The 13,646-nt window shown below is 41.4% G+C and overlaps 1 protein-coding gene across 4 annotated transcripts; it reads left to right on the top strand.

Annotated features, from left to right (window-relative positions):
• The first annotated feature begins 4,645 nt into the window (after window positions 1-4,645).
• Window positions 4,646-12,914, top strand: ZSCAN9 (zinc finger and SCAN domain containing 9). Of its 4 annotated transcripts, none has more exons than XM_030929398.1 (4): window positions 4,646-4,746; window positions 6,408-6,900; window positions 7,087-7,219; window positions 11,977-12,914. In XM_030929398.1, exons 2-4 carry the CDS (start codon window positions 6,481-6,483, stop codon window positions 12,591-12,593), a joined length of 1,170 nt encoding a protein of 389 aa, XP_030785258.1. In that variant the 5' UTR covers window positions 4,646-4,746; window positions 6,408-6,480; the 3' UTR covers window positions 12,594-12,914. The 4 variants fall into 4 exon arrangements, with proteins under 4 accessions (XP_030785258.1, XP_030785259.1, XP_030785260.1 ...); XM_030929399.1 differs by having other exon boundaries at window positions 4,647-4,710; XM_030929400.1 differs by lacking the exon at window positions 4,646-4,746 and adding an exon at window positions 9,419-9,562 and having other exon boundaries at window positions 4,845-6,900; window positions 11,959-12,914.
• The last annotated feature ends 732 nt before the right edge of the window (window positions 12,915-13,646 follow it).

Here is a 13,646-nt window from a genome sequence, read left to right on the forward strand (position 1 = left end):
TAAGGGTTACAGCCTGCCAGGTGGCCAAACTGCAGGCTGGGAAGCCTTCCTCCAGCCACATCCAGAGACAGACACCTTGAAGGAGGAGGGGTTGAAGTGGAAGCTTTATACTGAATGAGTTGACCAAACATACATATTCAACAGGTTACTGAAGGAGCTATGAATATTCAGGAAGGGGCCATGACACATGCACATTGAACAAACATGCATGTTACATGTTCACTTTGAAGTGGAGACTTAACATTTGCATGTATTACAACTAGGCTCTATATGTCAAATGGTCACTTTAGGACAGGAGAGCACAGAAGTGCGCAATCTCTGTAAAAGGGCTAGAATCAGTCCATGATTGGTCTTATCAGGAGAAAGCTACTGAAATCAGTCTCATGTCCAATCAAAGCTACAGTTACAGTTGGTGGAAGAGGATACAGTTAGTCAGCATCTAGTGTAGCTGCAAATTGTTTGAATATTGCTTATCTCAGGGCCAGTGCTTGTTTAGCTGCCAGAGAAAAAGGAAAACCTTGTGGCAGTTGGAACATAGTTTCTTCTTTAAGTGAAAGAATGCGTGACTTAACCCTTCCCTGGCATGGACTTATGTTCTGCTTATAATTTGGTATCTTATTGCCACAAAGAGTCTATTCTATCAGTCTAATGATCTCTATTTTAACTTTAATGCTGGTCAGTTGTGTCTAAACCACAAAAGGGAGGAGGGTATAATGAGTTGTGTCTGACCTCTCACTCTGTCAGGGCTGGGAATTCAGTTTTTAAGTTTTTTCTGGTATCACTTTTGCCACAAGGGGTCTGTTTGGTTGGCCAGGGTTGGAGTGGGGATTGGATTTTATTTCTAGTTTACGTTATATAATGTGTAATGAGCATCTATATACTTATCATTTAGATTTTATAATTGTTCATATTTTGTCATATTTAACTCCCCGCCTTTCTTTCTCTCTGCTGAAGTATTTTAAATTAAATTATAGACATCATGGCATACCATCTTTGAATACTTCAGTACCCATCCCTAAAAAGTAAGAACATTTTCCTACAGAACTACAATATCGTCATCACACATAACAAAATTTAAAATATCACAGAGATTTTTCAATGCATGCCCTTCTGTACCTCTTATATTTTGAATCCTTGGCTATGTAACTTATTCAATAAACAATAAATTTAAAATTAAAAATAAACTGAATAAGACCTTTAATACTTAAAATTACCAGAAAGCTATGGGAGCTGCTCAAGGCATCATTAAGGGACAGGAAAGGATTTACAAGAACAAGTTGAACAGTCTAAAAAAAAAAAAGGAAAAAACCAAATCATTATATTTTAATGCCCACCTAAGTTGAGGCTGGTGTAAGTGGGGCTTTCAACAAGTCAGTACTGACAGAGCATGGTAGGTATGAAAAGTCAATCCAAATCCCAAAGTGTCTGTTGCTTTGAAGAAAAGTTTTGTCGCCTCCATCATGGAAAGAGTTGAATGTAATCAATTTACCATCAGGTGACTGGCTGTTTCCACTGTGATATTACATCATATCTAGGGATTAGGATTGGTTTTGGCTCTTGCAAATTGGATTTCAACAGAAAAGCTTTTGTCTTGTTTTTTGAGCCTATGTACAGCCTTCATCATGGCAGGCATGGTCACTATGTTCAAAAGTTTCTTGAGCAAATGCTGAAATAGCTGAAAAAAGAGTTGCTGATATCCATGGAGCAGATTGTTAAGCAACAAAACTTGGGTCTGCGTCTCCGGTGCAGCAAAGCCAAACATTGACACTAGGATTTGCAGTGAGAGAAAGTAAGGCATTTATTGCAGAGCACCAAGCAAGGTTAATGGGCCACTAACACTTAAGATCTGAAATCTTTGTAAGATGGCTTACAAGCAAGAGTTTTTAAGCCATGGATGAGGGGGTTCTTCAATGTGAGTTAAAGGCTGGAAAATTTCTAGGACTTCCTTATCATCTTCTGGTTCCTGTTTGTCAAAGTCTATATGACAGTGACCAACATTTTCCATCTGGTGGAGGTCCTGGTTTCTGAAAAACAACTCAACTCAAGGACATATGTCAAAATGTTATCTTTAGTTTCTATAAGGAAACAAACATCTCATGACTGACTCACTTGAGTGACTATTGTTTATGCTATTATTATCTTCTTGCTTAGCAGGTTATTAATTTATTTCCCTAGTTGCTGGTTGCAGGGTGCCCGGAATTTCCCTTGAAGGGACTCACAATTTTTCCTTTATTTTCAAGCTTAAGGAGGGATCCCAGTAGGCTGTGAAGAGGAGGAGTCCATGTTCTCTTTCAACATCATCTTGTTCACTTGCTTACTGAAACCCTCTGACACAGTGGGTTAATGAAGATTCATACAGGATACAAATACTTGTACATTTGGTATCCATTCTAAGAGATCTATCCACATGCGAGCTAGTTCCATCAATAATCTCTTTGTCACCAATCCTCCAAGTCCTTCCTTCCTTCCTTCCTTCTTCCCTCCGTCCCTCTTTTCCTTTCTCCCTTTCTCTCTCTCTCTTTCTTTCTTTTTCTTTCTTTCTTCTTCTTTTCTTCCTTCCTTCCTTCTTTCCTTCCTTCCTTCTTGCTTGCCCTTTCTTTTTCTTTTTTTGCTTTATTTCGTTTTAATTTTTTTTTAGCTTATGGCATAACCCACAGCAGAGTTAGTATCCCAGTATGTCTGCTCCTAGATTCAGGTAATCCTCAACCTTTTGGGTTGATCTTGCAGTCAGTATTTCTTGTCTTTGAGTTGGTGTGGCATTTTCAATATTCAGTAGGGATTTCCAATGATAAGTTAAAAATAATCTCTTCTGTCCCAGGACACTCATCAAAGTATTGCTATAGTGGAATCTTCCCCAAAACAGACAAATGAAAGCTAGTCTCTATCAGGGCTGTTTAACCACTGTGAAGTCCAATGTGCTGCCCACTTGACTCTGAGCTGGAGCCTGCCTGAGCCCTATAGTTGACCCTCTTAGCAAACACGTGTAAACCAGTGAGAGACCCTAACCAACTGCCAGTGAGACATTTAAGAAGTTTCATACAAATATTAAATCACGTTTACTTGTCACAGATGGTCATTCAAAATGGAAAAGAATAACATATTTAAATAGTCTATTCAAGTCCAAGAGAAGTTGAGCATTTACTCTCATTTCATAGTTTGTTAGGAAAGTTTGTAATGAGGGATTTGCAAGTGAACACGGCATGATGGAAAAAGTGATGAGAATTTTTGAGCAAATTTTCTGCATGTTAGTGCTCTTGATGATTATATACTTATTGGATATTTGAAAGAAATAGAAGTAAAGCATAAAACTCAGGTTTATTTAATGCCCTCAGAAGGCTAGGTTGAGGAAAACAATAAAGAAATTTTCAGAGCTACTACCGTTTTGGAGTTAAAACAGATCATGGAGCCTCCATTAATGCACAAGATACTTTCTTACTGCTTTAATAAAATAAATGATAAGATTCTGTTAAAACAAACAGAATATAGTTTTATCTATGCAACACCATCATTCTAGTTGGCATAGTAAAACTGATGAATGACTAACAGCACCTACAATTATGCTCTTTTGTACCAATAAAGTTTATTTAAGGCTGGGCATGGTGGCTCATGCCTGTAATTCCAGCACTTTGCCAGGCAGAGGTGGGAGGATCGCTTGAGGTCAGGAGTTAGACACCAGCCTGACCAAGAAATCGAGACACTGATCTCTATCTACCTCCCCCCGCAAAAAAAAGCTGGGCAAGGTGGTGTGTGACTGTAGTCCCAGCTACTCAGGAGGCTGAGGCAGGATTGCTTGAGCCAGGAGTTGGAGTCTGCAGTGAGCTATGATGGTGCCACTGCACTCCAGCCTGGGTGACAAATTTATTTAATTGGTTTTGGTTTGATTTTGTATTATCATATTATTACTAAAACTCCAGAAAACTTTTATAGCAAAACAAACAAACAAACAAACAAACAAACAAAACAAAAAAGAAAGAAAAGGAAAGGAGGATAGGAGAGAGGCAGGAAGGGAGGGAGGGAGGTAGGAAAAGAGGCAGGGAGGGAGGAAAGAAGGCAGGCAGGCAGGCAGGCAAGCAGATGCCTAAATAAAGAATACATAGGGGCCTGGACAAATAAATTGCTTTATGGACTATTATGCACCCATAGAATAAGTTAGACCTACATGATGAGTAAAGCTGTTTAGGATACATGAAGTGAAAACGTTTAAATAAGCAGGGGAGAAAAGGCTAAATATAAAATAATGCCACCGTGTGTGAGAGGATCACAATGATATACAAATTCCAGGCTAACGGTGACAAGTGGCTGCCTCAGGGAATGGGACTAAGAAGGGGTAGGTGGGGTTTAACATTTTACTTTATTAATTTTGGTATTGTCTGAGGGTTTTTTAAAATCATAAATAATGTATTAATTTTAAAAATGCTTTTAAAATCAGCATTTTCAATAGTTAACGGTCTCTGCTTCATCAACGTTTTCCGTTTAAAACCTGTGTGCGGCCCACACACGTATGACATTCTGGTTATGTGATTCACCGCTGAAAAAGAAGTGGACGCCAGGAAATTCGGGGTTGAGTCCGAGGCAAGGTGACGCCGGACAACGAGACACGGAATCCTAGACCGTCCCGGAAGTGCCTCTGCTCCGTTCGCCTTCAAGGAGGGGTGGGCATGTTCCCCGCCTCGCCATTGTTCGTGCCGGGCTCCTAGCAACGCCGGGCCGGTAATCCCCTCTGCCACCTCGCGCGTTCCGGGTCTCGTGAGTTGGCTGTGGGGGCCGGGAATGGAGGAGTGTTGGGGAGGGTGGGGCTGGGAAAGGGGTGTGGAAAGTGAACCTCAGCCGCTGGGAAGGGGGAGACGGAGGAGGGGGCGGCGGTCAGTGCCGGCCGGCTTCAGGCGTCCCCTAGACCAGGGTGGTCATCCCCAGCTGTGGGGACATTGTACGAGAAAGGGTTGTAGGAGGACTGAGAGGCTGAAGGGTCGCCTCTGTGAATAACGACAACAGGCTTAGGACTCAGGGAAAGAAACACCCGGGAGAGGAAGTTAAGGACAGTTAAGACTTTGGCAGCCTTCAAGATGGAGAGCCCGTATACCCTCTCACCTCTAGATTCTAAAAGCAAATTAAGGGGCGTTGAATGGACTGGTTTTAAAGTGCAGAATGTAACAGTTCCCGATTTCCTTAGTTCTTTGATTCTCAAACCTTATAATACATACAAATCACTGAGGAGCCCGTTAAAGGTGCATATTCTGGGGCTCCCTGTACTTCTCTCCACCTCCCAATTCAGATTCCCCAGATGTCTGCCATAGAACCTGTCAAGCTGCAGTTAAGCTGCTGCGCTGTGCTTTGTGACATTTTGGAGACCCACGTTTTGGGAACACCCCCTGGGTTTCAGGCGCTGCCTGGGTCTCTGGAGAAAACTTCTCCCTTGGGCTTCTTTGGCTTCTTAGGCTTCTTAGGATTGTCCTCACAAAGAAGTTGACCTTGGGCAATCTACTTAACTTTCCCTGGCTTCCATTTCTTATCTAATGAAATAATTATTATAATAAAACCTCAGTGGGTAATTGTGAGGATGAAATATGGTCTTGTATCTGAAAGCATATTGTAGACTTGTGCAATGTTGACTGTTACTCTTAAGTAGCAGCAGGGTGGTGTGGAAAGCTCCAGGGCTTGGAATCCACCCAAGCCTTTCTTTCTGTAAATTTAGTGTAAATAATACCAACTTTAAATGGTTGTTTTGAAGATTAATTTAAGAAAACTGAAGTAAATGGTAAAGTAAATGTTGGTTCATTCATTTAGTCGACAGTAACAATATTTCCATTTATTCTTTCTTTAATTTGATGTTTATACAGTGAGCTCAAACTTTTTATTCAGACTTTCTGAATGATCTATGCAGTCCCTAATTCATGGGCTGTTTTCCTCCACGAACTCTGTAAAGTATTATTGCTATTTCTTTTTCGCATAAAGAAACCAAGACTGAAAGAAGATTTAAAAACTTGGCACAAGGTCACACAATTAGTAAATGTTAGGATCAGAATAAAACCTAGGTCTGGGTCAGGTGTGGTGGCTGACACCTGTAATCCCAGCACTTTGGGAAGCCAAGGTGGGAGGATCGCTTAAACCCAAAAGTTTGAGGTTGCAGTGAGCTGTCATTATGCCACTGCACTCCAGCCTGGGAAACAGAGTGAAATGCCCCGTTTTTAAAAAATAAAGAAAGAAAGAAAACCCATATCTGGGTAACTTAAAAGCCTATACTCTTTGCACATTATGAATATATATATATTTCCATTATTTCCATCCTTTGGTCACCAAATCACTTTTCAGAGGAGAGCTTTAGGGCCTATGATAAATGCTTCTGTTATCAGTTTCTGTCATCAGTTATTGTCATTTTTCCATATAAATAATTTATTTTTACTGCTTAGGCAGGCGCCTCCAAAGTTTGTCTTGAAGCATAGCTGCAGTTGGAGGGTACCTTTTAAGCTGTTCAAGGTCAAGATGAATACAAACTCAAAGGCGGTTTTATCCCTGGGTGTTCACGTTCCCCAGGCATGGGAAGAACTTCTGACAATGAAAGTGGAAGCAAAAAGTCACCTCCAAAGGCAGGAATCCAGACTGAAATGCAATAATCCACTGGCAAGGGAAATCTTCCGAAGGCACTTTCGACAGCTGTGCTACCAAGAGACCCCTGGACCAAGGGAGGCTCTTACCCGACTCCAGGAACTTTGCTACCAGTGGTTGAGGCCACATGTGAGCACAAAGGAGCAGATTTTGGATCTGCTGGTGCTGGAGCAGTTTCTGTCCATCCTGCCCAAGGAGCTCCAGGGCTGGGTGAGGGAACACTGTCCAGAGAGTGGAGAAGAGGCTGTGATTTTGCTGGAGGATCTGGAGAGAGAGCTCGATGAACCACAACATGAGGTAGGACGGGAGATTTGCTAGAGAAAAAAGTGTATTTTGGCATGCCAAGAATCTTTGTATCCTCTGCTTTGTGTCTCCTTGACATTGGTGATAAAATACTCTCCTTCCTGTTTCCTTCTTTTTTGAAAGTGTTTATTTCAGACAGTTGATTTCTTCAAAAGTCAAATCTTGTCTTTTTGTCTCCAGATGGTAGCCCACAGACACAGACAAGAAGTCCTCTCTAAAGAGATGGTGCCTCTAGCAGAGCAGACACCATTGTGCCTTCAGTCCCAGCCCACACGTGACTCTGCTCAGAAGTGCCATTCTATTGGAGAGACAGGTGAGGGACAGCATTTATTTGATGTTGAATGAATCTCGCCTGGTCAAGCAAAAACAAACAATAAACCCAGAGCTGGGAAAATAGGAGATCCAAAGACTCCTTACCAGATAGCAGCAATGTTCAGTGCTTCTTAGACCCAAGTGTGCTCATCTTTGACCCTTCTCCCTGTGTGCAGACTTCTCTCTGAGTACCATCCTGGAAGCTCTCTGGACTTCTGATGCATGGTACATGAGGAAGGCTTTCAGGGATCGCTGTGGAGCACAGCTTCAGAGAATGGACTTCAAGGTTTGACAGACAGGTTCAGATCCTGGCATCGCCTCATGGAAGCTGCTTGTATTGGGCAGATTACTTAACCACTTGGCCTCAGATCTCTCATCTATAAAATGGGGTTGATAATAGCTTTGGTTTAGTCTACTTGCGCTGCCTTAAGAGAATACCACAGACTGGTTGTCTTTAACAGAAATTTATTTTCTCACATTTCTGAAGGCTAGTAGTCCAAGATCAAGATGCCATCAGGTTTGGTTTCTAGTGAGGCCTCTTCCTGGCTTATAGATGGCCATCTTCTTGCTATATCCTCACATGGCCTTTCTTTGTGTGCATAGAGAGAGAGAGCAAGCTCTCTCATCTTCTTATAAGGACAGATACCATTCCTACCAGATAGAGCCCTACCTTATAACCTCATTTAACTTTTAGTACCTCCCTCAAGGCCCTATCTCCAACTATAAACATATTGAGGGTTAGGACCTCAACATATGTGAGGGAATACAATTTAGTCCATAACCAGTATGTGCCTCAGAAAGTCATTGTGAGCATCAAATACAAACAATTTATGAAAAGCACCTGGCATGCATTACGCTTGATACATGATCGCTATTGCCACAAATCACCAGTGCCACCCTTGCTGATTTGGGTTCATAGTTGCAGTAGAAAGATATGAGATATGCTTAGTAAGTGGCAGACTGTATGGGAGAATCCAGTGAAATCAGACTTTACCATTTCCTTCTCTGTAATCTTCTGAATGGTGGCAGTGGCCACCCTTGTGGATATAGAACTGAGCACATGGGACTGAGTCAGCTGCTTCCCCATTCTAGCCCTCTCTGCAGGAATTATCTCCAGCTTGTCTGATTTCCTACACATAAAATCATACCCTCTTACTGACTTTTTGTTAATCTTCTGACAATCAATCTGTAGCAAGGTTCTGCTGTTTTCAGTTTCATATTACCCCCATATACATCAAAGCTGCAACTTCCCTTGCCTCTTTGTCTCTAGCTTCTGTTTATTTCATTTACCCTAACAATTATGGATTTCTGTTACATGGAACACATCTCTCGATTTAAATTAAAGTGTATGTGTTGAGTAAATTCTGTGTAGACCTTTCTATAGCTCCCATGGCTTTATCAGATTAAAATTGCTTCTGATATCATTTTCCCTCTTTATGAGCATCTTTCCAGTCAATTTCTTTCTTTCTTCTTCCTTTCTCTATGAACTTGGACCTTTTATTTTCTAGCCACTTCCTTTCTTCTACCTTCTAAACTGCATCTAGAACCCTGCTGAGAACCCCCTTTTCCAAGAAGCACGTCTACATTTTCCATCTGTCCACTCATCTATCCATCTATCATTCAACAAGTGTTTATTAAGCATCTACTATGGCTGTAGAAGAGTGTCCAGAGGGCATCTAGAGATTGTAGAGTTCTCCTTGTAGGATATCAGTGCAGGTATGTGTTACAAATTTAGGTAAAGCCAATATTATAAAACAACATAGTGTTTGAAATTACAAGGACCAAATTCAAGTTCCAGCTTTTCAAATTCTTAGCCAAGCAATATTTAATAGGTACGTTTGAGTTTCTTTTTAAGTAATGCTGATTATTTAAAAATCCAAATAATACAAAAGTTTATGTAGTAAAAAATGAAAGTTCTGCACATCCTACTCCCTAGAGGTAACTACTCTTGTCACTTTGCTGCATATTTTCCAGATGTTTCTCTATATAGTCTGTCTACCCATACATATGTATCTTGCCATATTTTTCTATAGTTCTTTAAAGAGATGGGATAATAACATCAAGGAGTTTTCTGGTGAGTCAGTTTGATAATATATTTGAAAGTGCTTCATAAGTCATGAAAGTTATATAAATGGTAATCATTAAAAGGTGGGAAATGTCTGAGTTTTTATATTCTACCCAGCTCCCTTATGGAGTTCACATTTAATATGTAGTTTGAGCAAAAGGGCACTACTGATTCCACTTGGGGCCCATCTCTTCTCTACAGACACATTTTTATTTTCCAAATCTGTTGTGATCCCCCAGCTAAAAGGAGGAGGAGAACCACAGCCTAACAACAGAGGGAGTTCTAAGAGGTACTTATTCTTGTGTGTGAGAGACAGGACAGTTAGATATGGGAGAAAGAGGCAAATATTTTGGTCAAAAGAGGAGGTCTGGGTCTGTTGTCCTTGACCTTTTTCTGGGTTGCAAAGTGAAATCAGACCTGGGGAACCCAAGACATACTAAGGATACCATAGCATCTGCTCTTTAGTGTTTAGACAGTTTGGGTCTGTTTCTCTCCATTCTTACCTTCAACTCCTCCAAGCAGAAAGGGTTTGATTGGGTTGGCTGGACACTGTTCATTATGGACCAGTCCTGTGTGGCAGCCTTTGCTCCAGATGCCAGTTCCTGGGCCAGTCGGTTGAGGCCATAGTAGTAGAATTGGTTTCAATCCTTTCCCTTTTATTTGTTCAATCATTCAACAAATATTTTTTGAGCAACTACTGTGTGCCAGGCATGATTCTCAGGGATAAAACAGAAGGATCCTCCTCTCATAGAGATTAGATTGTAGCAAGAGGGAGACAATAATAAATATAAAAGTAAAGAGATGATACAGTGTATTAGAAGGTGATGAGACTATGGAATAAGGCAAAAATAGAACAGGATAAGGGAGATTAAGAGTGCTATGGATAAGGCAAACAGATCATGATATTAAATGGAAGAATTAAGATAGACCTCATTGAGAAGGTGAGTTGAACAAAGACTTGAAGGAAGCGAGAGAGTGGGCCTTGCTTTCATTTGAGGTGAGAAGTTTCCAGGAAGAGAGAAGCACTAGAGCAAAGGTCTTATGATGGGAATACACCTTGGATAATTGTGGATTTGAAAGTCATATAATATGGTAGTCCCCACTATTTAAGGGGATACATTCCAAGACCCCCAGTAGATGCCTGAAACCAGAGCTAATACTGAATGAACTCTGTAATACTATTTTTTTTCCTATACATACCTAAGATAAAGTTTAATTTATAAATTAGGCATAGTAAGAGATTAACAACAATAACTAATAATAAAATGGAACAATTATAATAATATGCCAGCCTCACTACTTTTGCACTTTGGGGCCATTATTGAGTAAAATAAGGGGTATGTCAACACAAGCACTGTGACCCTGCAACAGTCAATCTGATAACCAAGATGGCTACTAGGTGTGCAACAGGCGGGCAGCATGTACAGAGCGGATATGCTGGACAAAAGGAGGATGCATATCCTGGGTGAGACAGAGCCAGATGGCACGAGATTTCATCATACTAGTCAGAATGGTGCCAAATTTAAAACTTAAGACTTGTTTGTGCCAGGTACAGTGGCTCACGCCTGTAGTGCCAGCACTTTGGGAGGCCAAGGCAGATGGATCATGAGGCCAGGAGTTCAAGACCAGCCTGGCCAGCATGGTGAAATCTCATCTGTACTAAAAATACAAAAAAAAAAAAAAAAAATTAGCCGGGCACGGTGGCATGTGCCTGTAGTCCCAGCTACTCAGGAGGCTGAGACAGGCAGGAGAATCGCTTGAACCCAGGAAGCAGAGTTGCAGTGAGCCAAGTTCACAACATTGCACTGCAGCGTGGGCGACAGAGTGAGGCTTCGTCTCAAAAAAAAAAAAAAAGAAAAAGAAAAAAAGAATTGTTTGCTTCTGGAATCTTCCATTTAGTATATGTGAACTGTGGTTGACTGTGGGTAGCTGAAACTTTGTAGGGTAAAACCACAGGTAAGTGGGGACTACTGTGCTGCCTGAAGCACCTAGAATAGTAGAAGTTTAATACTTGTTCTGAAAATGAATGAATGAATACATTAAGTAACTTTCCTTGGAAAGGGTCACTTTGAGGTTATCTCAGAAAGAAGAGAGAGGTCTAAGGGAAGACTCCAGAGAAGCCACCCTGATCTTTACCCATCCCTCCCCATGAAGAAGTATAAAAAAATAGTGCCAACTGGGTGCAGTGGCTCATGCCTTTCATTCTAGCATTTTGGGAGGCCAAGGTGGGTGGACCACCTGAGGTCAGGAGTTCGAGACCAGGATATCCAACATGGCAAAACCCCGTCTGTACTAAAAATACAAAATTAGTTGGGCATGGGGGTGCGTGCCTGTAGTTTCAACTACTTGGGAGGCTGAGGCAGGAGAATCGCTTGAACCCGGGAAGTGGAGGCCACAGTGAGCTGAGATCACACCATTGCACTCCAGCCTGGGCTCCACAGCAACATTCTGTCTCAAAAAAACAAAACAAAACAAAAAAACAACTCCCTAGTTGAAGTCTACGTGGGGATGGACTGACCTGCATTTTGCCAAAGAGGGCAAACTTTCCTCCTTACCTAGGAGAAGGTGTTACCACACTAGCCCTTCTGTTTCTAGCCCACTTGCTTTCCTTTGATATATTTTTATAGACATAGTCACCTTACCATATGCTCAGGGAACAAGTGACATTTACCTAGCCTTTTTCTTTGTTTCAGATGAAATAACCAAGACTGAGGACAGAGAGTTGGTGCTAAGGAAAGACTGTCCTAAGATAGTGGAACCACATGGGAAAATGTTTAATGAGCAGACCTGGGAGGTATCACAGCAGGATCCCCCACATGGAGAAGTTGGTGAACATATGGATAGGATAGAGAGGCAGTGGGGAAACCTCTTAGGAGAGGGGCAACACAAATGTGATGAATGTGGGAAGAGCTTTACTCAGAGCTCAGGTCTCATTCGACATCAAAGAATTCACACTGGAGAAAGACCTTATGAATGTAATGAGTGTGGGAAAGCCTTCAGTCGAAGTTCTGGTCTTTTTAATCACCGAGGAATCCACAATATACAGAAACGGTATCACTGTAAGGAGTGTGGGAAGGCCTTCAGTCAGAGTGCAGGTCTTATCCAGCATCAGAGAATCCACAAAGGAGAAAAGCCGTATCAGTGCAGCCAGTGCAGTAAGAGCTACAGTCGGCGTTCATTTCTCATTGAACATCAGAGAAGCCACACAGGGGAGCGACCTCACCAGTGCATTGAATGCGGGAAAAGCTTTAATCGACACTGCAACCTCATTCGCCATCAGAAGATCCACACACTGTCTGAGCTGGTCTAGGGCTTGCTATGAGCAAGTTTTCCAGATCACCAGCCAAGTCATGTGGGGTAGCTTGAGGTTAGAAAATGCCTCTCTCTCTTCCTTTCTCCACTAAGTGTGTTTGAAACAAATAATGACTTACAGCCCAGGGACTTCCTAAAAGGAAAGTTGGGTGTTTGAAGCTACTGTTTTCCCTTTTGTTCGTTTTACCTCTTTCTTATTCTTACTAGCTGTGTCCCTCTTATTTATTATTTATTATTATTATTATTATTTTTTTGAGATGGCTGCTAAACCCTTCTAATAATATAATAAATGGCACTGCCAGAGCCAGCATGCCTGAAAGGTTTTGTGTCTGTGTTTAACTACAAAGGATAACAGAGTTCTACTGATGGTTTATAACAATTGGGTCTTTGGTGTTCCCTGTGACCAGGGTCTACACTATAAACACCTTTTCCATCTTACTGCTTCTCTCTGATACCTATGTGACTCTCCCTTGGAAGGTGACCAGCATGGGCTGTGTGTTTCAGTGTCTGCAGTGTGTGTCCAATTACTTAACCATAGTTGGTCCTCGCAACAGCCATACAGGGAAATGAGCATTATCATTATCCCGTTTTACAGATGAGGACGCTAAGGCTCAGAAAATCTGGGCATCAGAGCCAAGGCTGAAACCCTGAACTTTTGTTTTTAGTAATGCTTTAATTTTGGAATAATTTTAGACTTATAGAAATGTTGCAAAGATAGAGTTCTCATATTCCCTTCACCTAGATTCCCCTAATGTTAACTTATAACATCACATCTTTTTAGTTAAACCTTGTCTTTTAACTCCAAATCTTAATTTCTTTACGATGTCATGCTTCATACTGATATCAGATTTCTACATTTTAGTCACCTGGAACTCCCTCAGAGTTTTTCTATCACAACTTCAGTGTTAGAAAGTCATCTGTATCCTGAGTACCAGGCCACATCAGAGAACTGGATTAATCCAGATAAGATGCTAGCTACTGTCTGAAATGTCCTCAGTCTTTCTCTTCTGTTTGCTTTGCTTAGGTCTAGAGAAAAAATATTTCTTCCCTG

The sequence above is a fragment of the Rhinopithecus roxellana genome, chromosome 4, assembly GCF_007565055.1.
Source record: "Rhinopithecus roxellana isolate Shanxi Qingling chromosome 4, ASM756505v1, whole genome shotgun sequence".
Taxonomy (NCBI): Eukaryota; Metazoa; Chordata; class Mammalia; order Primates; family Cercopithecidae; genus Rhinopithecus; species Rhinopithecus roxellana.

Bases quoted from the DNA above. Each gene is read 5' to 3' on its own strand.
- ZSCAN9 (XM_030929400.1), top strand. From the start codon at position 6,253: ATGAATATATATATATTTCCATTATTTCCATCCTTTGGTCACCAAATC. The intron at 6,901-7,086 runs GTAGGACGGGAG...TTTTGTCTCCAG, and splicing joins TCGATGAACCACAACATGAG to ATGGTAGCCCACAGACACAG. The intron at 7,220-9,418 runs GTGAGGGACAGC...TATGGAGTTCAC, and splicing joins CCATTCTATTGGAGAGACAG to ATTTAATATGTAGTTTGAGC.